Source organism: Camellia sinensis, chromosome 10 (genome assembly GCF_055761805.1).
Source record: "Camellia sinensis isolate YWXY chromosome 10, ASM5576180v1, whole genome shotgun sequence".
Lineage (NCBI taxonomy): Eukaryota > Viridiplantae > Streptophyta > Magnoliopsida > Ericales > Theaceae > Camellia > Camellia sinensis.
The window spans coordinates 62,515,926-62,539,503 of NC_138970.1; the positions used below are offsets into that span (position 1 = coordinate 62,515,926).

The 23,578-nt window shown below is 36.7% G+C and overlaps 2 protein-coding genes and 1 pseudogene across 4 annotated transcripts; 2 read left to right on the forward strand and 1 right to left on the reverse strand.

Moving 5' to 3' along the window:
* The first annotated feature begins 2,227 nt into the window (after positions 1-2,227).
* On the forward strand, positions 2,228-3,524 carry LOC145801638 (uncharacterized). The gene is made up of 4 exons (XM_082893380.1): positions 2,228-2,300; positions 2,382-2,525; positions 2,731-2,850; positions 2,945-3,524. Exons 1-4 carry the CDS (start codon positions 2,277-2,279, stop codon positions 3,245-3,247), a joined length of 591 nt encoding a protein of 196 aa, XP_082749506.1. The 5' UTR covers positions 2,228-2,276; the 3' UTR covers positions 3,248-3,524.
* A 2,743-nt stretch (positions 3,525-6,267) lies between these two features.
* On the forward strand, positions 6,268-19,612 carry LOC114269936 (octanoyltransferase LIP2, mitochondrial). Of its 2 annotated transcripts, XM_028211306.2 has the most exons (3): positions 6,268-6,424; positions 6,601-6,634; positions 18,721-19,612. In XM_028211306.2, exons 2-3 carry the CDS (start codon positions 6,611-6,613, stop codon positions 19,432-19,434), a joined length of 738 nt encoding a protein of 245 aa, XP_028067107.2. In that variant the 5' UTR covers positions 6,268-6,424; positions 6,601-6,610; the 3' UTR covers positions 19,435-19,612. The 2 variants fall into 2 exon arrangements, with proteins under 2 accessions (XP_028067107.2, XP_082747648.1); XM_082891522.1 differs by lacking the exons at positions 6,268-6,424; positions 6,601-6,634 and adding an exon at positions 18,020-18,157.
* On the reverse strand, positions 8,932-9,812 carry LOC114269938 (octanoyltransferase LIP2, mitochondrial pseudogene; annotated as a pseudogene). The gene has a single exon (XR_014342089.1). The product of XR_014342089.1 is annotated as an octanoyltransferase LIP2, mitochondrial pseudogene (transcript).
* Positions 19,613-23,578: the final 3,966 nt, after the last annotated feature.

Consider the following 23,578-nt stretch of genomic DNA (forward strand, 5'->3'; position numbering starts at 1 on the left):
TCTATCTATCTCTCTTCTCTCTATGTCTCTCTTTTTTTCTGTGTTTCTCTCTCGCTCATCTCTTTTCGCTTTATTTCTCTATCTTTTTTGTCTATCTTTCGCTCATCTCTTGTTTCTCTCTCTTTTTCTATCTCTCCTTCTATCTCTCTCTCTCTCTTTCTCTCTCTGTCTATTTTTCTGTCTATCTCTCTCTCTTTGTCTCTCTCTCACTCTCACTCTCTCTCACTTATCACTCATCTCTCTCTCTGTATGCTTGTCTATTTGTCTATTTCTCCCTCATTATGTTCGCCTTGCTCACTCTCTCCTTCTCATATTCTCTATTTATCTATCTCTCCTCTCATCTCTTTTCTCTCTCTGTCTCTTTCGTTCATCTCTCTTCTCTCTATCTCTCTCGTTCATTTCTCTTCTCTCTCTATCTCTTTTTCTGTCTCTTACTCTCTATCTTTTTCTCTCTTTTTCTCTGTTTGCGTTGCTCACTCTCTCACTCCCGTCTTCTCTATTTACTGAGCTCCCTTTCGATTTATCGATCCACTATAAGAAAATGCACTTTTAGCGACCACTTTGTCTCTCTCTCGCTCATCACTTTGTCTCTGTCTGTTTCTCTCTCTCTCTCTCTTCTCTATCTGTCTCTCACTTATCTCTCTCTCACCACCCATCTTCTCTACCATATTCACCACTACTGCAAATGTCATTCCACTACTACCACTGTTGTCACTCCACCTCTACAACTATCATTACTACCATCATCGCTACCACTTCATTACCACCACTACTACTACCATTACCTCTCATCTACCACCGCTATTCTATCTCCTCTACCACTACCACAACTTCACCACTTATCTCATTCACCATCACTACCACCACCACTATCACCTCTTATCCACCACTTTCACCACTACTGCCACTTCTATCCTCTACCACAAAAAATTAGTTCTTGATTTTTAGTATAAAAAAAAAAAAATGAGTCACAAAAAAGTTATTTTCATTGACCACAAAAAATTAACTTTATTTTAATGGAAAATATTATCCCTACTTCTACCAAATAAAAAAAAAAAAATTTATTCATTAAAATAAATATGAAACAAATAAATTTTCAACATTACTAAATGTAAAAAAAAATAAAATTCATCAACTATAAAAAAAAATTATTTTAATAAAAAATAATTTTTTTAACAAATCTTCCGTTGCAAAAAAAAAAAAAAAAAAAAAATCATTTTATTATTTAAATATTCATTTATAATAAAAATATAAAAAATTCCAAAAAAATTTCCACCCCCTTTTCCATTTCTACTCGGGATCCCCTACCCCAAACCCAAAATCCCCAATGTCAAAAATCCCTAATCCCCCCCACCCCAAACCCAAAATCCCCAATGTCAAAAATCCCTAATCCCTTCCCCCTTTTCCATTCCCGCTCGTTTTTCCCCCCTCAACCAAAAATTCCCAAATCTCAAATCCCTAATTTTTGAACCAAAAATCCCCATCTCCGTCTCTCTCGCGACTGTGAGCACGGCAGACGATGGCGTCGAGTGACGGGGTTCAGGAGCCTCACTCTTTTGTTTCTCATTCCATTGGCTTTCCCTCTGTTGCTCTCATTCCAGTGGCGAAGGAGCTGCTCAGAAACCTAATGTCGCCAACCCGCTCTATATATAGGAATTCCATTGGAAACCTTGTGTTTCCTTGACAATCTGATCTACAGAATTGAAGTTTAGATTTTTTTATTTCGGTTTCTCTTCTGATCCGTCTCACAAAATGCCATCCGTATACGGAGCTCGATTGACAACTTTCGAAGATTCAGAGAAGGAGAGCGAGTACGGTTACGTTCGAAAGGTCTCCCTCTTTCTTCGATCTATCTTTCTTTTCCCTTTCAATGTTTATTATTTGATCCACTTTTTCCTGGTCTGCGAGCTTACTCAATTTTTTGTTCACCTTGTTTATCCTGTTTAATTTTATTCAAGGTTTTATTTGCTTACTTTGAATATATACGGTTAATTTTATTGAGATAATTTTGATTGAAAAAATATATTAGTAGACTTTGTTCTGGAATCTAATCATTTCTTATTAAAAAGATTATTTCTATTATTTTAAATTTTGGTGCTTCTGAGGCAGTTTTGTTCATAAATGGCTTATTAAATAAATAAATGTCATTATGTTACGGAGTGTCAACCCTTATCCTTTTCTTTCTCATCATTATAAACCTCAGGTGTACACGCTACTCATATTTCTCTCCTAAATTTGGTTTCCATATCAACTGTTGCAGGTACTATGGTGTTTTGATGGCATATGGAAGCCTTCAAGATGTAAGGAACTATTACCTTATTAATTTGGTTTATTTAGAGTCTAGGAATTGAGAGTTTACAAAGCTATCATTGCTTATGCAGTTTCTAAGCGAGCAAAGAGCTGAATACACAGCAACTCTTGTTCGTATGCGGGTCTTACCACTGTATACGATCTCCACATGTTTACCATATTTGATTGCCTCTGCGAACTGGGTGCTTGGGGAGCTTGCATCCTGTCTTCCTGAAGTGAGATTGTTTTTGTTCATGCTTATCTCCTTGTTTGCTGTTTTCGTACAAATGTAGTCTTTATAAAATTATTTACTTGCTGCTTCTGTATGTTTCATTTCATTTCTTTTCTTGAATGTTTCCATATATCCTCTAACCACCTGAATAGTTATTACAGCATGCACATTTAAACATGTCCTTAACAGGTTCATTTTTAACTATTCAGGAGATGAGTGCTGATATCTATTCTTCACTGGTGAAAGCATTGAGTATGCCAGATATGGGAGATATTTCTTGTTATCCTGTTCGGGTGTCTGCTGCAGGTGCAATTACCGAACTCGTCGAGGTTTGTATGTCTCCCAAATCACATATTTAATTTTTATAATTGGCCTGCAATCTAAGTTTGAGTTGTGATAAGATTTTTGCTCTATTTTTTGCAGAATGACTACTTGCCACCTGAATGGTTACCCCTTCTTCACATTGTGGTTAGTCGGATTGCTGATGAAGGTGAAGAGACCTCCATTTTGTTTCAGCTTCTTGGTACTTTGGTTGAGGCTGGAAATGAACATGTTTCCCTTCATATCCCATATATTATTTCGTCTTTGGTTGGTACAATCTCAAAGTGCATTCCTCCTAATCCAGAGCCATGGCCTCAAGTATGTATTTATCTGCTAATAATCTTCATGCTAAAGTTTCTCTGTTGTTTCTCTATCTCTCTCTCTCTCTCCAAAAAAAACTTGTAATTATTTCAATCTTGTACATTCAATGGACTACTAAAACAATACCGTGACATGGCAAAATTTACTGTGGTTCACTATTTGGCTGAGCTTGTTTCAACCAATGTGGAGAAAGAAACCAGATTCAAGTAGTTCTTACAAACCATTGTATTTTTTTTAATCTCTTGTACTTCAGAAAGTTTCATGGATTGAATGCTGTAGAGATTCAGTTGGTTAGTTTTGCACCACTGGATCCAACATCTAGTATGATCAAATGGTGGGTTGTAATCATAAATATGGTTTTTATTTGCATGTAGCCAAAGAATTGGCTAGTTGTTGTATACACACAAAAATGATTTATTTTTCCTCTAGTATGTTTTGACACTAACCTTCTTTGGATTCTAAAATGCTGCAATTCATGCTTCCCGACTTTATGTTGGTAAATGGAGAATATCAGAAATGGTTGCAATTTATAGAGTTGGTCATTTAACTGTGTGCGTATTTTTGTCCTTCTTCCTGATAGTTAAGACATTTATAGTTTTCTCTTAACCGTGCTTCTATAAATAATGAATTTTAGCAATGAACTGACACTGGTTCACAATAGATGGTTGAGTCCGGGAGTTAGAGTCCGATTTATAATATGAGTCCGGGAGTTTCACACCCAACGGAAACGCCTCATTCAATAACTCAAGCAACATGTCAACAGACTTGCGACGGTAACTCAAGCAACATGTCAACAGACTTGAGTCCGGGAATTTCAAAAAAATCAGACTTGAGTCCGGGAATTTTTTTGAGCTTTATAATATGAGTCCGGGAGTTTCAAAAAAATTAATTTTTTTCGGGTTCCCGGTTTGGGAGTTAGAGTCGGATTTCACTTATGAGTCAATTTTTTTTTTATATTTTTCTATAATTAAAATATTAACACATTATATGGTTTTTAATTATTTTTATCTTGTTTTTTTCAGATATTTCCTGAGTAGCAGTTGGCTTTTTCTGGAATGCGGGCGTATCAAGATTATGACCAATTTTTGTTTTTGTAACCCACGAACGAATGAAGACGAAAACTTTTGATTTTGATTTATGTTATTTAAATTTGGGAGCAACATTATGTATGTATTATGCGACGTTATGTAGTGGCATAATTTTTATTGTTATGAATTTTTATTTATGTATTGCTATGAATGGAACAATATTATTAATTTTCATTATTTGTCAATTTTTATTTATGTATGTATTTATATTATTCTGTAATTTTTCAATTTTTTATACTTATTTTTTATCTAATACAGGTTATTTTAATTTTTTTAATAATTTATTAGCAGGGTTTTTTTTTTTTTTTTAATTTTTTGAGACGGGAGAAGAACCCGTCGCAAAAACCATTAATAGGCTTTTGCGACGGTACCAACACAGTCGCAAAAGCTGTCTTATTGAATGTACAGGACACCTTTAGCGACGGTAAACCGTGCCGTCGCCAATACTTATATGATGCCAGAGCCTTTAACGACGGTAATGTTCCCGTCTCAAAAAACTCACTTTTAGCGACGGTAATTACGTGCCGTCGCGAAAAGTGATTTTTTCCCCATTATTTGCGACGGGAAAAATGCCGTCGCAAAAAACACACCTTACCGTCGCAGAAAATAATGGCGACGGTACATACCGTCGCGAAAGGTCTTTTGCAACCCCATCTGTCGCGACCCCCCTTTACCGTCGCAAAAAGCCATATTACCGTCGCAAAAGGTATTAGCGACGGCTTCCGGGAGCATTTGCGACGGCCGTTTACCGTCGCAAAAAACAAATTTTTTTGTAGTGAATGTTAGTGTAATTATGTAAAAAATGTAAGGCTATTTTTTTTTTATAAAAATTTCAATGAGGTAAGTATAATTTATTGTAATTTATCGTAACCTTTTTATTAAAAAAAATTGTAAATTACGATAAATCTATTTAAATTATGACTCATTTGTATTTTGTTTATTTAAATTTCAAAACTCAATAGTTAACCACTTCAAAATATTTTCTTAGTATAATTAATCCATTCCATTAGGAATTTGTTAGAAATTTATACAAAATCATGCTATGTGTAAAGCACATGACACACTAATTAAAATTTTACAATAATAATACTCTTATTTGGAAATTCAGTTTATATTTTCTCACAAAAATGAGGAAGACAAAGTAAAAGTAAAATCATCAAATAAAAATATTATTATTCTTAAAAATCAACGAGCTTGCTTATTTTCATTTTTCAAAAAATATTTTTCAGAAAATTCTACTTTCTTATTTTTCGTATTTTTTTGTTTTTACTGAATTTTTTTAATATTTTAGGCAATTTTTTTACTTTTTAGACACATCTAACATAAATACACTTTTTAGTAAAAAAATTGTAAAAAAAATATTTTAAAAATTCACTAAATACGAAAAATACAAGAATTTAATACATTTTTTTTGTATTTTTATGTATTTATTAATTTTTTAAAATATTCACTAAAAATAAAAAAATACGAAAATTAAAAAATTCAATTTTTAAAAAACTTAATACAAAAAATTCAAACCAAACACACTGAATAAGAGGATCATACCCTTATATGAACTGTCATGTCCCTTTAGGCCAAGTTTGGGAAGACTAAATAAGTGCACTTTTTGTCTTTTTAGACTAAAAAGTTGAGGTTGAAAATATGAATGTTTGGATTAACTTTTTGACTTTTTATGGAAAAATGTGTAATAAAAAATTGTAAAAATTGATTTGTAAGAGAAAATTAGAATTGGGAGTTGTGCAGCCGTAATTGTTGACTTTTGGTGAATAGTGATAACTTTTTAACTTTTTGAGTAATTTTTTGACTTTTTGACTTTTTGGGGTGTTCCCAAACTTGACCTTAGTGTAATAAGATAACATTTGAAATGATTTACTGTTGAGTTTTAATATTTAAGAAAATAAAATATAAATTAATCTAATTTGTGGGGTTAAATGTAAATTCAAAGGAGGTTATTGCAAATAACCCTTAATTTTACTAGGAGTTGAGTGCGATAGATTTATACACAGAATACAGACTTCACAGACTGCAGAGCCAATCAACAAATATATCTTAACGCTTCTTTCTCTCTCTCATCTTCTGTTTCATTTTCGTTTTTTGCGCATTTTTGGGAGGGGAGGGTCTCTCTCTCTCTCTCTCACACTTCTTTATCAGACGAACCAACCCTCAATTTCTTGTAATCTTTCTTCTGATTCTTGATCTGGGTTTTGAACACTTTCACATCAGATCATAGCTCTTCTTGTTTAAATCTTTCTTTGCTTCTTTTAAACTTTCCAAAACCATCTATAAAAATACAAAAAACCCATCTGGGTCTTGGTTCTTATTGACTCCCTCTTCTCATGCTTTTAACAGATTTGCACTCATGGTTCTTCTGATGCCTCACCTGGTTAGTTTAATTCCTATCTTTTTCTTTTTCTTTTTCTCTTGTTTTTTTTATTGTACTGTCCCTCGATTTTGTTGTTGATAGTTGTTGGTGTTGCAGGTGAGTAAAGCTAACTGTTATCAGTTTAATTAATTAATTCTTTTATTTAGTTCGATTTAGTTCATCGTTGCTTGGATCTAAACATGCATTCATCTGTGGCTCTTCTATGCCCTGTTATAGATCTTATTGGGTATATGTCAGATTGGGTGTTTTCTTTTTCTTTCTTGGTTTATTTGTTAATCTGAGTCTTTCTTGGGATAATACCAGTATTGCTTTGATTATCAAATTGTCTTTGGTTCAAATTAGTTCAATTTCAGACTGTATAAGGAGGAATTGGGTAGTGTTCTGATTATCAAGTTGTCTTTGATTCAAATCAGTGTAATTTCAGACTGTATAAGGTGGAATTGGGTATTTTTCTTTTTCTTTTTTGGTTTATTTGTTAATCTAAGTCTTTATTGGGATAATACCAGTATTGTTCTTGCTACTTGTCAGGAAAAAAAAGCCAGTATTGTTATGGTTATCATCATCAAGTTATCTTTTGTTCAAATTGGTGTAGTTTCATACTGTTTAAGGAGTAATTGGTATAGTTTTGATATACATGAATGGAATTTTGTTATCTGTAGTTGATTTTAATTGGCTTTTGGCACATATATAAGTTTCTTCTCATCTTCGAGGTCTTTGGGGGAGGGTTTTGGAGGCTGCAGTGGGGAAGGTTGGGGGCGGATTCTTATTTCCGGTTGCTATTTGGATTCTTGCTTTTGCTGTTGATTTGATCTGGTTATATTTATGCATCTCATAAAAATTGAACCAGTCCTCTTTGTCTTCTTAGCACAGTCTAAGCAAGATAATGAAGAAAATGAAGTTTTTAGGTAAATAAATATAGCGCTAATCTTTAGGCCACTTGCTTCAGCATGCTCCAATTTTGCTGCAAACAGGGGACAATAGAGGCAAAACAAGGTCTTTGCAGGATATGTGTGTACAATCACCCTTCTTATCATTTCTCAAGTTCAAAGGAATGTGGTACTCGACTCTCGGGCCACCAACCGAGCATCGCAATGCACGATAGTGTAGACCACCCGAACTTTTTCCACGCGTCCTCTTTTGGAGAGGCGCGAATTGTGTTCATAGCTACTACAGTTCGAACTCCTGTGACAGTTCTGAATCTAATCTCACAAAGTGCAATGTAAGACTGATAAATCACCAAAGAGTCCAAATTCGGCAAATCGTTTTGGAATATCGATTTTAATCAAAAAGCGCCAAACATGGACTGCTTTGCCAGATTACAGAGTCGCCACCTGAATATTTTGTTTTGGAAAAATTTAGAAAATCCTGTCTCGTGCCAAAGGCTACGTGTCTGTCATCACCAAAGTTGTCTCGGCTCGGGAACTTGGGTACAAGAGGGGAAGGTCTTGAAATGAGCACCCCATCAAAGGATCGGCCTCTACTAAGCATGATATGTTGTTTTATAAACACATTATTCTGATTATTATCTATCTTTACTATGTGATGTGCACATCATACAAGTATAGACTAGATCGCCTGAATTAGAACAGAACAATTCATGTTTGTTTTTGAAAAATGGTTTGGAGTGGCTACCCTCAAGTAGGCTAAAGCGCGGATTTGCCACCCTCAAGTGGGCTTTAAAACATGATGATTTGCCACAAACAAGTGGGCTTAAAACTCACATTTTGATGAATTGTTCCAATTCAAGTAATGAAGTCTTCATCCACAGACATTCATGCAGTTAATCAAATAAGCACATAAATTCTCAATTGGCTAGTTTTCTTCTTTGTTTAAATGTACGTGGTTTGCATCATAGTGAGATCGTGAATTGTATTTAATTTAGAAAACTCTGGATCTTCTTATATATGTTTTTATATAAGATTCCATCTTCTGCAGGAGGAAGAAAATCTTCATGGTCATAGTAATTAAAAAAATAAAGCAAAATGTTACAAAGTACAAACACATGGTCTTGAGAATCTACTTCCCATAAAAAAGCTTATAGAAATGAGCTTACACATATTGGCCCTGTTTGGTAGGGCTTATTGCCAGCTTATTTCAAGTTTTAGCTTAATTTAAGTTATTTTGATGTGTTTGGTTCAGCTTAACAATACAGCTTATAACTTTTTGTAAGTCAAAAATTAACTTATTCTTTGAGTGGGGGAGGAGAAACTTAATTTATAAGTCAAAAATTAGCTTATGTTCACAGCTATAAGCTGTAAGCTATTAGGCTATAAGTTATAATCACTTTCCCACAGCTCTACCAAACGGGGCCATTGTATTAAATACACTCAACTTTTATTACATTTCTCTGATCACCCAAAGTTGTTATAGAAGAAAAACAATTAAAGAAGAAAAGCAACAACAAAATAACTGCAAATGAATTATAGATGTGACAGGTCTATGTTTTTGTCATAAATTTGCCACACATTTATTCAATACTTTGGTGATCTGACAAGTTTGATGCATTAATGTCTTTCCAAATAATATCTCTAAAACCAAATACTCTAGCAAAACAAGAAATCAACTGCTTATGAATCACATCTTCAGCAAGAAGTACCTTATCTGTCTCTCTTCTCAAAGATGTAACATCCTTGTCTGCAATCCCACAAGGCACAATATGCTTGAAGTAGCTTAAATTCGGATCAATGTTAAATGCCAAGCCATGAGAGGTAATCCCAGACGAAATTCGAACTCCGATTGCGCCAATCTTTCTGTCACCTACTCACACACCCGTTTCGCCCGTTTGTCCAGCACGAGCTTTCACACCATATAATGATGAAAATTCAATCATAGTTAACTTGAGTTTCTACACATATTTCCTTGCACCAAGTCCTATATCCCAAAGAGATATAATGGGATATAAGATAGCTTGATGTGGACCGTGGAATGTAATGTCTCCGCCCCTCGGTGTGTAGTGAAGTTCGGCTCCTATGTTTTTTAGGTCAGGTTCAGGGACTAGTAAATTGTGATCGGTTCTCTGTTTGCCAAGCGTATATGTAGGTGGATGTTGTAGGGACAAAATAGTATCAGAAATCTTATGATTTTTTCTGTCTAAGACCAGCTTGTCTTGAAGCTTGAGTGTCTCCAAGTAGTTGACAATGCCCATTTTCCAAACCTTGAGATTTCGAGAAATTCTCATTCCCTGTGAATCATGGCCTAATCAATTTCATTAACACTGTTTGGTTCTTTGTTTGCCAAGCGTATATGTAGTTGGATGTTGTAGGGACAAAATAGTATCAGAAATCTTACGGGTTTTTCTGTCTGAGACCAGCTTGTCTTGAAGCTTGAGTGCCTCCAAGTAGTTGACAGTGCTCATTTTCCAAACCTTGAGACTTCGAGAAATTCTCATTCCCTGTGAATCATGGCATAATCAATTTCATTAACACTGTTTGGTTCTCAAAAACAGTGAAACTGGGATGGAAAGGAAAATAAATTTTTAAAAAGAAATCAAGATTCTTTCTTTGGTTGCCCAGAGAACAATGTTAAGAGGGAAAAAAATAAAAATAAAAACTAGTGTAAAAGTAACCAAGCTCTTCAATCAGCACAACTGTGACCATTTTCATTATACTTTTTAACTAGTTTTCATAGAAATTGTGATTACTTTAGGACATGTTCAGTTTTAACATCATAAATACTGAAAGATTTTAAATTTAAATTCCATAAATAAAAACCATCTGTCATGAACCTAAGTGCAGCAAATAATCTCAAGTTGATGTACAACCCATTAATCAAAACCAAAAAATTTCACTAGTACAATCACAAAAACTCATTCAGGCATTTCATCAAACAAACATAAGCCTAATTGTTTGTGAAACACATTTGTCCACCACATTGAATAAACTAGTTCACAAAGTTCATTGAAAAGCATTAGGCTGTATTTGGTTATAACTTGAAATCATGATTCAGCAATATCACTCACATATGATGTTTGGTAGGTGTTTTATAATCACCATTCGAAAACTCTGCAGAGCGCTCAGGATTTTTTTGTTTTTGAAAATTTTGCCTGACGGGTCGTCCGGCCGGTTGACCGGAATAGTGATTTTTTTTTTTTTTTTTTTTGGCAATTTGTATGTTAATTTTTATATAATTGAAAAAAATATTTTCTGAATTTTTTATGTGCTTTAAAATAATTTTGAGTTGTATGTTTAGTTATGAGTTGTAAATTTTTGTATCAAATATCAAATGTCACATCAATAATTCCCCACTCAAATCAAAACTCTTTTCAAAACTATTTTCAAAACTTTTTACCAAACAAATTTTTTACACTCAAATCATAATTTCAAACCCCACAAACTCAAAATACAACTCATACTCTCAAATCATAATTACAAAACACAACCACACGCAATCTTATCTTTTCAGAATATACAAGTAAAGATCTACAACAAAAGCTTACCTTTATAGAAGACGCTCTTCAAGAATCCAAAGTTTAGGGGCTCCAATCCAAACAGAGCTCAAGCGGTTCTTTGGAGGAGATGAGCGTCAAAAACCCTCGACCTTTTTACGAAAACGACAACGTCTATAGGGATCAATTAATTGTTGGGCTTAATTATAATTAAGGAGATTTATTAGAAAATCAAGTATTTGTATCTCCATTAGTTTATAAAATATTTTTGTATGTCAATTAGTCCTACTATTTGGACATTTAATCTACTAAATCTTAATTATCATATTTAAGGTATTTTATGGACATTTTTACAATTACAAATATTTTTTGAACGGTTAGCAATTTGGTAATGTGAATATTCATATTTTACAATGTGAATATTCACATTAATGTGTGAATGTTCACACACATCACGAAATATTCGCACTGAAATGTGAATATTATTAGGTGGTATTTTGATAACTATATCACCTGTATAATTTATTGGAATATAATAAAATAATGTGGACTAAATAAAACATAAGTTGGTGAAAAGAGATTTATGAAAAAGTGCCTCTTATAATTAAGATAGTAAATAAGAACAAAAAAACTAGGACTCCACAATTTAGGATCCAAAATCTACCTATATATAGATATGTACATTGAAAATTAAATTGATAAAATATGAGATTCATATATGAAATTGTATGATAGGGTTCAAGAAAGTTGTTGGAAAATTCGAAGATCTTCGAAGAACTTTGAAGAAAACTCGAATTCTTTAAAAAATGATGTGATACTTAGATTCTTCAATAGTCACAACTAAGAACACAAAAGCAAAGAGATGATGGAGATAAGAGATTGGGTGAAGAAGAAGGCAAAATAGTTAGAGAGAGAATAATGGCAAGGCTCTCCCATGGATCTCCCACTTTCACTCTCAAGGTTAATAACGGAGAAGGGAAATTAGTTCTTTTCCAAGAGTTATCTCTCCAGAATCCATTTGGAGAAGGGAAATTAAGATGAGCTAGGGTTCAAAGAGCAGGGGCCTTAGGATATCTTAGAAGACATGGCTATGATGGTGTATGACGGCCACAGCCCGAGCAGTTGGTGAAAGCTTTTCAAATGACCTTACAACTCTAGGGGCAAATGTCAACATTCTGTAGAATAAGTCTATCTATGACATTTACAATTTATATTTACTGTATTATCCAAGATTTTTCTAGCTTTCTTTCTTATGTTATGAAGAAATTTATTTTCTTCATATTGTATATCTCTATTAGAAGTTAGTTTTTTTCTTTTTATATTGTGTATCTTCATTGTGTTATGTTGCTTGAAACAATTTTCAATTTTTGTTGCCCCTCGAAGAAGAAAGAGGAATAGTAGACTGAAGGAACCTTTCTTGACGCAGTAGAAGTGTACTTCCACTCGGACTTTCGAATGATAGCCTTTACTTCCATTAGTTGTCGAAATAGTGTGTACTCTCACTCGGACTTCTGAAGAGCAGCCTTTACTTCCATCAATGCTAGCTTCAAGGGTCTTTCTTGTTGAAGCAGAGTGTGTGTCCCCACTCGAACTTTCGAAGAATAGCCCTTGCTGCCATCAGTGCGAGCTTCGAGGATCTTTCTTGTCGAAGTAGAGTGTACTTCTACTCGGAGGTTCGAGGAACAGCCTTTGCTTCCATTAGTTATCGAAATAGTGTGTAGTCTTACTCGGACTTTCGGGAGACAGCCTTCATTAGTTGTCGAAATAGTGTGTGCTCCCACTCGGACCTCTGCAGAGCAACCATTGCTTCCATCAATGCAAGTTTTGAGGGTCTTTCTTGCTGAAGTAGAGTATGTGCTCCCACTCAGACTTCCGAAGAATAGCTCTTACTTCCGTCAATGCAAGCTTCGAGGGTCTTTCTTGTTGAAACAGAGTGTGTGTTCCCACTCGAACTTTCGAAAAATAGCCCTTGCTTCCATCAGTATGAGCTTCGAGGGATTTTTTTGCCAAAGAAAAGAGTGTGCTTCCACCCGGATTTGCGAGGGACAGCCCTTGCTTCCATTTGGACTTCCAAGGAATAGACCTCACTTCCATCAGTGCGAGCTTCGAGGATTTCTCTTGTTAAAGTAGAGTGTGTGCTCTCACTCAGACTTTTGAAGAGCAAATCTCATTTCCATTAGTGCGAGCTTCGAGGATCTCTCTTGTTGAAATAGAGTTTGTGCTCCCACTCAGACTTTCGAAAAGCAAATCTCATTTCCATTAGTGCGAGCTTCGAGGATCTTGCTTGTTGAAGTAGAGTGTATTCTCCCACTCAGACTTTCGAAGAACAGCCCTCGAGACTCGGTGGTCTATCAGAAGGGATTTTCTTGCCAAAGTAGGGTGTGTGTTACTATTCAAACTCCTGAGGGATAGCCTTGCTTCCGTTTGAACTTCCGAGGGACAGCTCTTGCTCTCATTAGTGCGGGTCCGAAGAACAGCCCTTGCTTTCATCAATACGAGCTCCAGGGATCTTTCTTTTCAAAGTAGAGTGGACTCCTACTCGAACTCCCGAGGGATAGCCTTTGCTTCCATTAGCTGCCGAAGTAGAAGTGCGCATCCACTTGGACTTCTGAGGGACAGCCTTGTTTCCGCTTGAACTTTTGAGGGATAGCCTTGCTTCTACTCGAACTTTCGAGAGATAATATTTACTTCTGTTGGTGTAAGCTTAATAGACTCGGTTGCCTTCCAGATGGATCTTTCTTGCCAAAGTAGGGTGTATGCTACTTTCGGACTCCTGAGGGATAGTTTGCTCTCGTTCAGACTTCCGAAGGACAGCCCTTGCTCTCATTAGTGTGTGTTCTGAGGCCCCGAGGTCGTGGATTTCATACTAGAATTCATTTGCCTGAAATAGTAGAGCTGACAAATGAGATAAACAATATCGAGTTCATATTATGATTCAGGCATTATCAAAATGGGGCAACATCAACAAATAATAATGATCTATTTAAGTTGCAACAATTCTATTCCTCCGAACAAGTTCATGAGAATGCAACAATCAAGGCTTTATCCCTTTAGGCCGGCTTCTCTCAAGCCGATATAAAGCTAAGATGATCAAACAAAATTTCGACATCAATAACCCAGTGCAAGCATCAAATATTTTGTTTATATTAGATTTATCATCATGAGTTCAAGATCAAATTAGAGGGATTCAAAGAGTATCTCATCTTCTCTAAAAAATCAAGTGTAAATGTCCTCAAGGCTATAATGTTCAAACAACAATATTCAACATCAGTGATTCAATTTGTACAAGATTATCAACTCTAATTTTTGCTCTACAAAGTGTGTAACGACAAGCTCACAAGTTCAAGATGCAACAAGGAGCACTAGTTATTTCAAAAAATTACAAGATTCAAGATCCAAATAAAATTTCCACCGAAGTTCACAAATTCAGAGTTCATCAGAGTATGAGGTTCATCAGAATTATAGATCCTCAGAGCATTAGACAAAATGTGACAGTGTGATTATGAGCTCTACAACATCAATATTACTCTCCCTCTTGGCAAGAGGGTTTCAAATTTTGATCTCACAAGCATTGGATTTTATACAAATTAAGCATTCCAGTTCTAGCTCCAAAGTCACAAATGTCAGGATCAACAAATCAAAAGCTCAAAGCATAAAGAAAGAGAAGAGGGTTTTAAGCATTTAACCACAAACTTACAGAAGTAATGAAGAGAATGAAGACCAAAGGCAGTGTAGGCCGAGAATGACAGCACGAGCAATGGGCAGCTGGACGAACCAGCACTGCGCTGAGTCGGCGGCGTGGTTGGCGTTGATTAATCACGGCCAGAACTGATGGCGATGGGTTTCAGTGGGTATGAAAGCAGGGCCAAGATCTGTGAGTTGAGAGCTCTGATAAATGTTGTTAAGCTAAGAAGGAACACCAACAACAAGCTGAACGGTGCTTGACTAGATCACCTATGCCGCGTTGAGTGGGCGGTGTGTCTGGTCAGTGCTTGGCAGATAAGGCTGGACGTAGCAGCAATGTGGGTAAGTGGCTTTGAATAGCCGAAGATAGAGCAGAAAGAGGCTGACGGCAGCTTGAGGTCACGACATTTGTAGCAGGTAGAGCTGCGACGGAACGTAAGCAGCGCGAGCCAGCAGCAACTGTGACGAGCTGGTGTCGGCACTGGCCAACCGCGGTAGTGGCGTGGGTCTTCGGTGACATCAACGGCACCTGGAGCTGTAACGACGGCCGGCGTGCAAGCGTCGGTGGTCTTTAGAAGGTGTACAACCAGCAGGTCATGATAGCCTTTGTTTTGTTGAAGAAGAAAAAGGTTGGGTTGGTCTCGATCAATGAGTCGAGCAACTCGGTTTTAGAGCTTGAAATCAAAAGAAAATCGGAAGATCAGTTATGACAACATTTGTATTCGAAGAGTTTAAGCACTAGAGTGAGAGAATGTGAATTTTAGAAGGAAAATGAGTGAGAGCACTAATTAGTGCTATCACTAATAATGTGGCAGTGGGCCCCACCAGGCATGATTTGATGTTTTGACTTTGGTGTTGTATTTTTTTTTCTTTTTTTATTGAATGCCATGTCATTAATGGTCTTTTTAGAGCTCCAAAATTAGTGGTCTCTATCATTGTTGATTTTAGAAAGAAAGGGGAAAAAAAAAAAAAAAAGCTGCGTCTCTTTGTGTAGAGAAAGAGAGCGCTGCTGTGCAACAAAAAAAAAAGAAGGATGAGCTATGAAATAGGGTTTTGGCCCTTTTTTTTAAATAGAAAGAAAGAAGTGTGATGCTTGGGATATTCTTTCAAATATTCTAGTGTGTATATGTGCATATAATGGGCCCGCTGTTTCCAAACCAAAAAAAAAAGAAAAAAAGAAAAGGTCTGGTTAGTGTGGCCTCTCAGATTATTCTACTATATATATATATATAAAGGGCCTAAGTTATTTAAAGATTGTTTGGCTGCCAGAAAGAAGATTTTGGATAAAGAATTTTGATGGTGGTCTTCAAGAATTACATATACGAAGTCAAGTTTGACTCTAAAAAAATAAAAAATATATATTAATGGACCCTCAGATGCTCATGAAGGATCAAAAAAACATATGGAGTCATGCAAGCTTTTCAAGAAATTGAAGAATTAAGGTTGATTTCTAAAAATCAGGGGCCAAAAAAAAAAAAAAAGGATGTAGTGTAAAGCATGGCTGAAAATGTGAAATTATGCATGTCTGAGAAAGCTAAAATTTCTCATACACGGAAGGGGCAAATGTAAGGGGAGCTAATTTGAGCCTACTAAATTAATTAGGCGCAATAGTCGAAGGTTGGTGAGCCCGAATTTATCGCAAGTCCAAGACTAATGGGCCCGGATTTATCGCCATCAAACGAGCTGAATCGCTCTAAGCTTCGAAAGGATTCGGATCCACGAACTTAGAGACTTACTCGAGCCCGGACTCAAAAGGGTATTGAGCAAGCCTAGAGATCCGAGGCACTCGGACTCGAAAGGGTTCGGATCCACGAACCTAGAGATCTAAAGCACTTGACTTCGAATGGATTCAGACGCAATCTAGAAGTCACTCCGTTAATGAGTCCCAGAACACTTGCGGGTTCGGAGCTTTCCGGGATCTACACACCAGAACCATGGGCATAATGGAGTTCGAACAAAGGACCCGATCCCGAGGACGGTGAGTGGAGATAAATTCACTCTTCGGTTAAACTAGCCTATACTCGGGTTGAGGTGGTACAATCTATGGAGTCCTTGAAACTCGGCAATATTTGCGGCAGGGCGTTCTCTTAAACTACCCCTAACCCTTATGCGACAGGGCGTCCTCTGGGACTATCCCTAACCCTTTGGGATGATTGGGATCATTGGTTAGGTGTGGCTAAGAAGAAGAGTTCGCCGAAAGGTTGATCTCCTCTTCGGGGTTTTTCTCATCCTTGAAGAGGTCACCTCCTCGGATAAGGTTGTTAGAGAGAATATTCCCCATGTGCCTTGCACATGGGCTTCATCCTACATCATGAGGTACCTATAAATAGCACCCACCCATAGCTTTACAAGGGATGGATTTTGGAGAGAAAACTCTTGGGAAAGAACTAATTTCCCGTCTCCAAATGGATTTTGGAGAGATAACTCTTGGAAAAGAATTAATTTCCCTTCTCCATGATTAATCTTAAGAGTGAAAGAGGGAGATTCATGGGAGAATCTTTCTATTATTCTCTCTCTAACTACTTTGCCTTCTTTTTCACCCAATCTTTTATCTCCATCATCTCTTTGCTTTTGTGTTCTTAGTTGTAACTATTGAAGAATCTAAGCTTCTCATCATTTTTTAAAGAATTCGAGCTTTCTTCAAAGTTCTTTGAAGATCTTCGAATTTTTCAACAACTTTCTTGAACCCTATCATACAATTTCATATGTGAATCTCATGTTTTATCAATTTAATTTTCACTGTACATATCTATTTATAGGTAGATTTTGGATCCTAAATTGTGGGGTCCTAACTTTTTTGTTCTTATTTACTACCTTAATTATAAGAGGCACTTTTTCATAAATCTCTTTTCACCCACTTATGTTTTATTTAGTCCATATTATTTTATTATATTCTAATAAATCCTACAGGTGATATAGTTATCAAAATACATCCTAATAATATTCACGTTTCGGTGCGAATATTTCGTGATGTGAATGTTCACACTATCAATATGAACATTCACACATTAATGTGAACATTCACATTGTAAAATATGAATATTCACATTACCAAATTGCTAACCGTTCAAAAAATATTTGTAATTGTAAAAATGTCCATAAAATACCTTAAATATGATAATTAAGATTTAATAGATTAAATGTCCAAATAGTAGGACTAATTGAAATACAAAAATATTTTATAGACTAATGGAGATACAAATACTTGATTTTCTAATAAATCTCCTTAATTATAATTAAGCCCAACAATTAATTGGTCCCTATAGACGTTGTCGTTTTCGTAAAAGGGTCGAGGGTTTTTGACGCTCATCTCCTCCAAAGAACCGCTTGAGCTCTGTTTGGATTGGAGCCCCTAAACTTTGGATTCTTGAAGAGCGTCTTCTATAAAGGTAAGCTTTTGCTGTTTGGATTGGAGCCCCTAAACTTTGGATTCTTGAAGAGCGTCTTCTATAAAGGTAAGCTTTTGCTGCAGATCTTTACTTGTATATTCTGAAAATATAATGCTTTTCAATGAACTTTGTGAACTAGTTTATTCAATGTGGTGGACAAATGGGTTTCGCAAACAATTAGGCTCATGTGTTGTTTGATGAAATGCCTGAATGAGTTTTTGTGATTGTACTAGTGAAAATTCTTTGTTTTGATTAATGGGTTGTACATCAACTTGAGATTATTTGATGCACTTAGGTTCATGACAGATGGTTCTTATTTATGGAATTTAAATTTAAAATCTTTCAGTGTTTATGATGTTAAAACTGAACATGTCCTAAAGTAATCACAATTTCTATGAAAACTAGTTAAAAAGTATAATGAAAATGGTCACAGTTGTGCTGATCGAAGAGCTTGGTTACTTTTACACTAGTTTTTATTTTTTATTTTTTTCCCTCTTGACATTGTTCTTTGGGCAACCAAAAAAAGAATCTTGATTTCTTTTTAAAAATTTATTTTCCTTTCCATCCCAATTTCACTGTTTTTGAGAACCAAACAGTGTTAATGAAATTGATTATGCCATGATTCACAGGGAATGAGAATTTCTCGAAGTCTCAAGGTTTGGAAAATGGGCACTGTCAACTACTTGGAGGCACTCAAGCTTCAAGACAAGCTAGTCTCAGACAGAAAAACCAATAAGATTTCTGATACTATTTTGTCCCTACAACATCCACCTACATATACGCTTGGCAAACGGAGAACCGATCACAATTTACTAGTCCCTGAACCTGACCTAAAAAACATAGGAGCCGAACTTCACTACACACAGAGAGGCGGAGACATTACATTCCACGGTCCACATCAAGCTATCTTATATCCCATTATATCTCTTCGGGATATAGGACTTGGTGCAAGGAAATATGTGGAGAAACTCGAGTTAACTATGATTGAATTTTCATCATTATATGGTGTGAAAGCTCGTGCTGGACAAACGGGCGAAACGGGTGTGTGGGTAGGTGACAGAAAGATTGGCGCAATCGGAGTTCGAATTTCGTCTGGGATTACCTCTCATGGCTTGGCATTTAACATTGATCCGGATTTAAGCTACTTCAAGCATATTGTGCCTTGTGGGATTGCAGACAAGGATGTTACATCTTTGAGAAGAGAGACAGATAAGGTACTTCCTGCTGAAGATGTGATTCATGAGCAGTTGATTTCTTGTTTTGCTAGAGTATTTGGTTTTAGTGATATTATTTGGAAAGACATTAATGCATCAAACTTGTCAGATCACCAAAGTATTGAATGAATGTGTGGCAAATTTATGACAAAAACATAGACCTGTCACATCTATAATTCATTTGCAGTTATTTTGTTGTTGCTTTTTTTCTTTAATTGTTTTTCTTCTATAACAACTTTGGGTGATCAAAGAAATGTAATAAAAGTTGAGATTATTTAATACAATATGTGTAAGCTCATTTCTATAAGTTTTTTTATGGGAAGTGGAGTCTCAAGACCATGTGTTTGTACTTTGTAACATTTTGCTTTATTTTTTTAATCACTATGACCGTGAAGATTTTCTTCCTCATGTGGAAGATGGAATCTTATATAAACATATATAAGAAGATCCAAAGTTTTCTAAATTAAATACAATTCATGATCTCATTATGATGCAAACCACGTACATTTAAACAGAGAAGAAAACTAGCCAATTGATGATTTCAACTAATACAGGATAAAATTGTCCCTGGGATACACGGGTCACCAAAATCTGAATCAAATAAATGATAATTTTATTTTGGGATTAAATAGTTTGAAAAATGATGCAGACCATTAATTAGTGGTTGCTCTAATGATGTGGCAGTGGGTCCCACCCACTGCCACATGTATTTTGTCTTAATTTTGTTTTTTTTTTTTTTGGCTTTCCACATCATTAGTGATGGTGTTAGTGATAGGAATTCAGTGATATGTAGCATTATTGAAATAGTTTTATCTATCCCTTTACAATCAGGACTTATAATAAATAGTGATGCAAACTAAGTGACCTCAACTTATTTAGCCCATTTCGACTATAAGATGACAAAATAATAAACACATGTTCAAGTTGATGTTGGCAGATTAGCTCCGAATAGCCCATGTTCGATTGAAAATGGTCAAATAGGCAAAATCACCGCTTTGTTGTGATCTAAAGTGCTTTTCATATATATTTCATCATCTAGGCCTTTATTTGTCTGAGAATCTTCGTCTTGATTTCCGTTAATTTTGACTTTTTGCTTTAGGTCTCTAGTATCCAAAATTTTAGCTTAACTTGAATTTATTATTTCTTATAATTAGGTCAAAATCATAGATAATTAACCCACAAAATAAAGATAATTTTGGTCCCCATAGAATTGCTAATCTTAGGGTTTATTTGGTGTAATTTTTTGTAAGTTGAAAGTTGATAATCAGAAGATAAAAACAAAAAATACTCTTCTTCCTATTTCTTAATAATTAGTTTATTTATGTAAACAAAGTTGAGAGAGAGTAATATTGAAAGAGACCTGTATATTATTTACACTCTGATCAGAAACCAAATGAAGGCTCCATTATATAGGAACTGAGTACAAACATTATTATGATGTTATTTACTATAATAAAGAAAAGTAGCCGAAAGGAAAGGAGGTGGGCGGCCGAAAGCAGGGACAGGCCGAAAGTGTTTCTATAATATATTCCTACATACTATACTATAGTAATATATTCCTATACAACGTATATTATATTAATAATACATTCCTATACAAAGCATATTATATTAATAAGGATATTAATATATTAACAGCCCCCCGCAAACTCAAGGAGGACAAACATCAACCAACTGGAGTTTGGAGACAAGTTCAATGAAGCGGCCAGGAGAATGAGCTTTGGTGAAGATATCAGCAGGTTGTTCAGCAGAGGAGATGGGATGGAGATGGACAGTACCACGAGTGACATGTTGACGAATAAAATGACAGTCAATCTCAATGTGCTTGGTGCAATCATGAAAAACATCATGGTGAGCTATTTTAAGAGCACTGTGATTGTCACAAAAGAGGGCAGTAGCGCCAGAGGGAGAAACACCCATGTCAGCAAGAAGCCAACGAAGCCAGAGAAGCTCCTGAGTAGTATCAGTAAGAGCACGATATTCAGCCTCGGTACTGGAGCGAGCAGTAAGAGATTGTTTCTTGCTGCGCCAAGAAATAAGAGAATCACCCAAGAAAAAGCAGAACCCGGTAGTAGAGCGCCGGTCAGTAGGATCCCCAGCCCAATCAGCATCGGAAAAAGCACGAAGCTGGAGAGAGGAGCGGGCAGAATAATGAAGTCCATGAAATAAGGTACCTTTGAGATAACGAAGGATACGGACTAATGCAGCATAGTGAGGGGTACGAGGAGCTGACATAAACTGGCTGACAATATGAACGGCATAGGCAATATCAGGACGAGTAACAGTGAGATAGACAAGGTTGCCAACCAGCTGACGATATAGGGTAGCATCAGAGAGAAGAGTGCCATCAAGAGGTGTAAGACGACTTTGAGGCTCCAGTGGAGTGGAGGCAGTCTTGCAATCCGTAAGACCAGCGCGGGTGAGAAGATCAGAGGTATACTTAGCCTGAGAGAGAAAAGACCCCGTGGAATCATGGAAGATTTCAAGACCCAAGAAATAGCTGAGAGGACCAAGATCTTTCATCTCAAAATGATGGCTAAGAAACTGTTTAAGGCAGAGAATACCATCAAGATTGTCACCGGTGATAATCATATCATCCACATAAAGAAGAAGCAAGGTGGTCCCTTGAGCAGTGTTCCGGATAAAAAGAGCAGTATCATAAGAACTGGAGGTGAAACCACAGTCATGAATAGTAGAGCTGAACTTGGCAAACCAAGCGCGCGGAGCTTGTTTGAGACCATATAAAGCACGCTGAAGTTTGCAGACTTTATGAGGTGGATAAGTAGACTCAGGGGGAGGTTGCATGTAGACCTCCTCAAGAAAAACACCATTAAGGAAAGCATTTTTCACGTCCATTTGATAAAGATCCCAGTGGCGAGTGGTAGCAACCGCAATCAGGCTGCGAACAGATGTGAGACGAGCAACAGGAGCAAAGGTCTCCTCATAGTCAATACCATATTCTTGGTTGAAGCCTTTGGCAACAAGGCGGGCTTTGTAGCGCTCAATAGATCCATCAGAACAAGTTTTGATTTTGTAGACCCATTTGCAACCAATGGCAGTCTTGCTAGGAGGAAGATCAACAATGTCCCAAGTGTGAGTTTTGTCTAAAGCCTGCAATTCATCAGTCATAGCTTGTTGCCAAAGAGGATTAGAGCGAGCCTCACGATAGGAGGTCGGTTCATAAGTAGAAAAAGCAGTAGAACCAACAATAAAGTCACGAAGACGAGTAGAAGGTTGGGTTACCCGGTGTGGTCGAGTAGAGGCAGGAGGAGCCAGAGGGAGAGACTCACCAGGAGGGGAGGAACCCGATGGAGCAAGAGCAGGACCATCAGAGGGAGCAAGTGCATGGGACAGACCAGTAGGCAAGGCAGGCTCGAGAGAGGCTGGTAGGGGCGGTGGAGTAAGCTCATCGGAGAACTCGAGAGAGGCTGGCAAGGGTGGTGTGGTAAGTGCATCAGAGGTAGGCAAGGCAGGCTCAAGAGAGGCTGGTGGAGTTAGCTCATCAGAGAACAGATCCGTGGAAGGGTCAGTAAAAAAAAGAGAGGATGTGGGAACGGACAAACGGAAGAGAGAGAGAGAGGAAAACATTTTGTGTTCCCAAAAGACTACATGACAAGAGATACGAAGTTGCTGGGAGAGAGGATCCCAACAACGATACCCCTTATGTTCAATACCATACCCTAAGAAGCAACAAAGGCGAGAACGTGGTTCAAGTTTGGTACGTTCATAAGGTTGGAGAAGAACAAAACAGGCAGATCCAAAGACCCTAAGGTTGGTGTAAGGGGGACGGGTGCCGTGCAGACGCTCATAAGGAGTGTGATTATGAATGACAGGTGTAGGGAGACAATTGATAGTGTAAGCAGCAGTGAGAGCGGCCTCTCCCCAAAAATGTTCCGGACAAGAGGAAGACAGAAGGAGAGCTCGAGTAGTGTCAAGGATATGGCGATGTTTCCGTTCAGCACGTCCATTTTGTTGAGACGTACCGGGACAGGAACGATGAGGTTGAGTACCATGATGCTGAAGAAAGGAAAGAAAGTCAAAATCTCTATATTCCATGGCATTGTCAGAGCAAAAAAGCTTAATATTTTTAGAAAATTGTGTTTTAACCATGGCAGCAAAATTGTAATAAAGTTGTTTGAGCTCAAAGCGATTTTTCATAAGAAACAACCATGTAAAACGGGAAAAATCATCTATAAAAACAACAAAATAGCGTGCGCCTCCCATAATAGGAGTAGGGGAGGGTCCCCAAATATCAGAATGAATGAGATCAAAT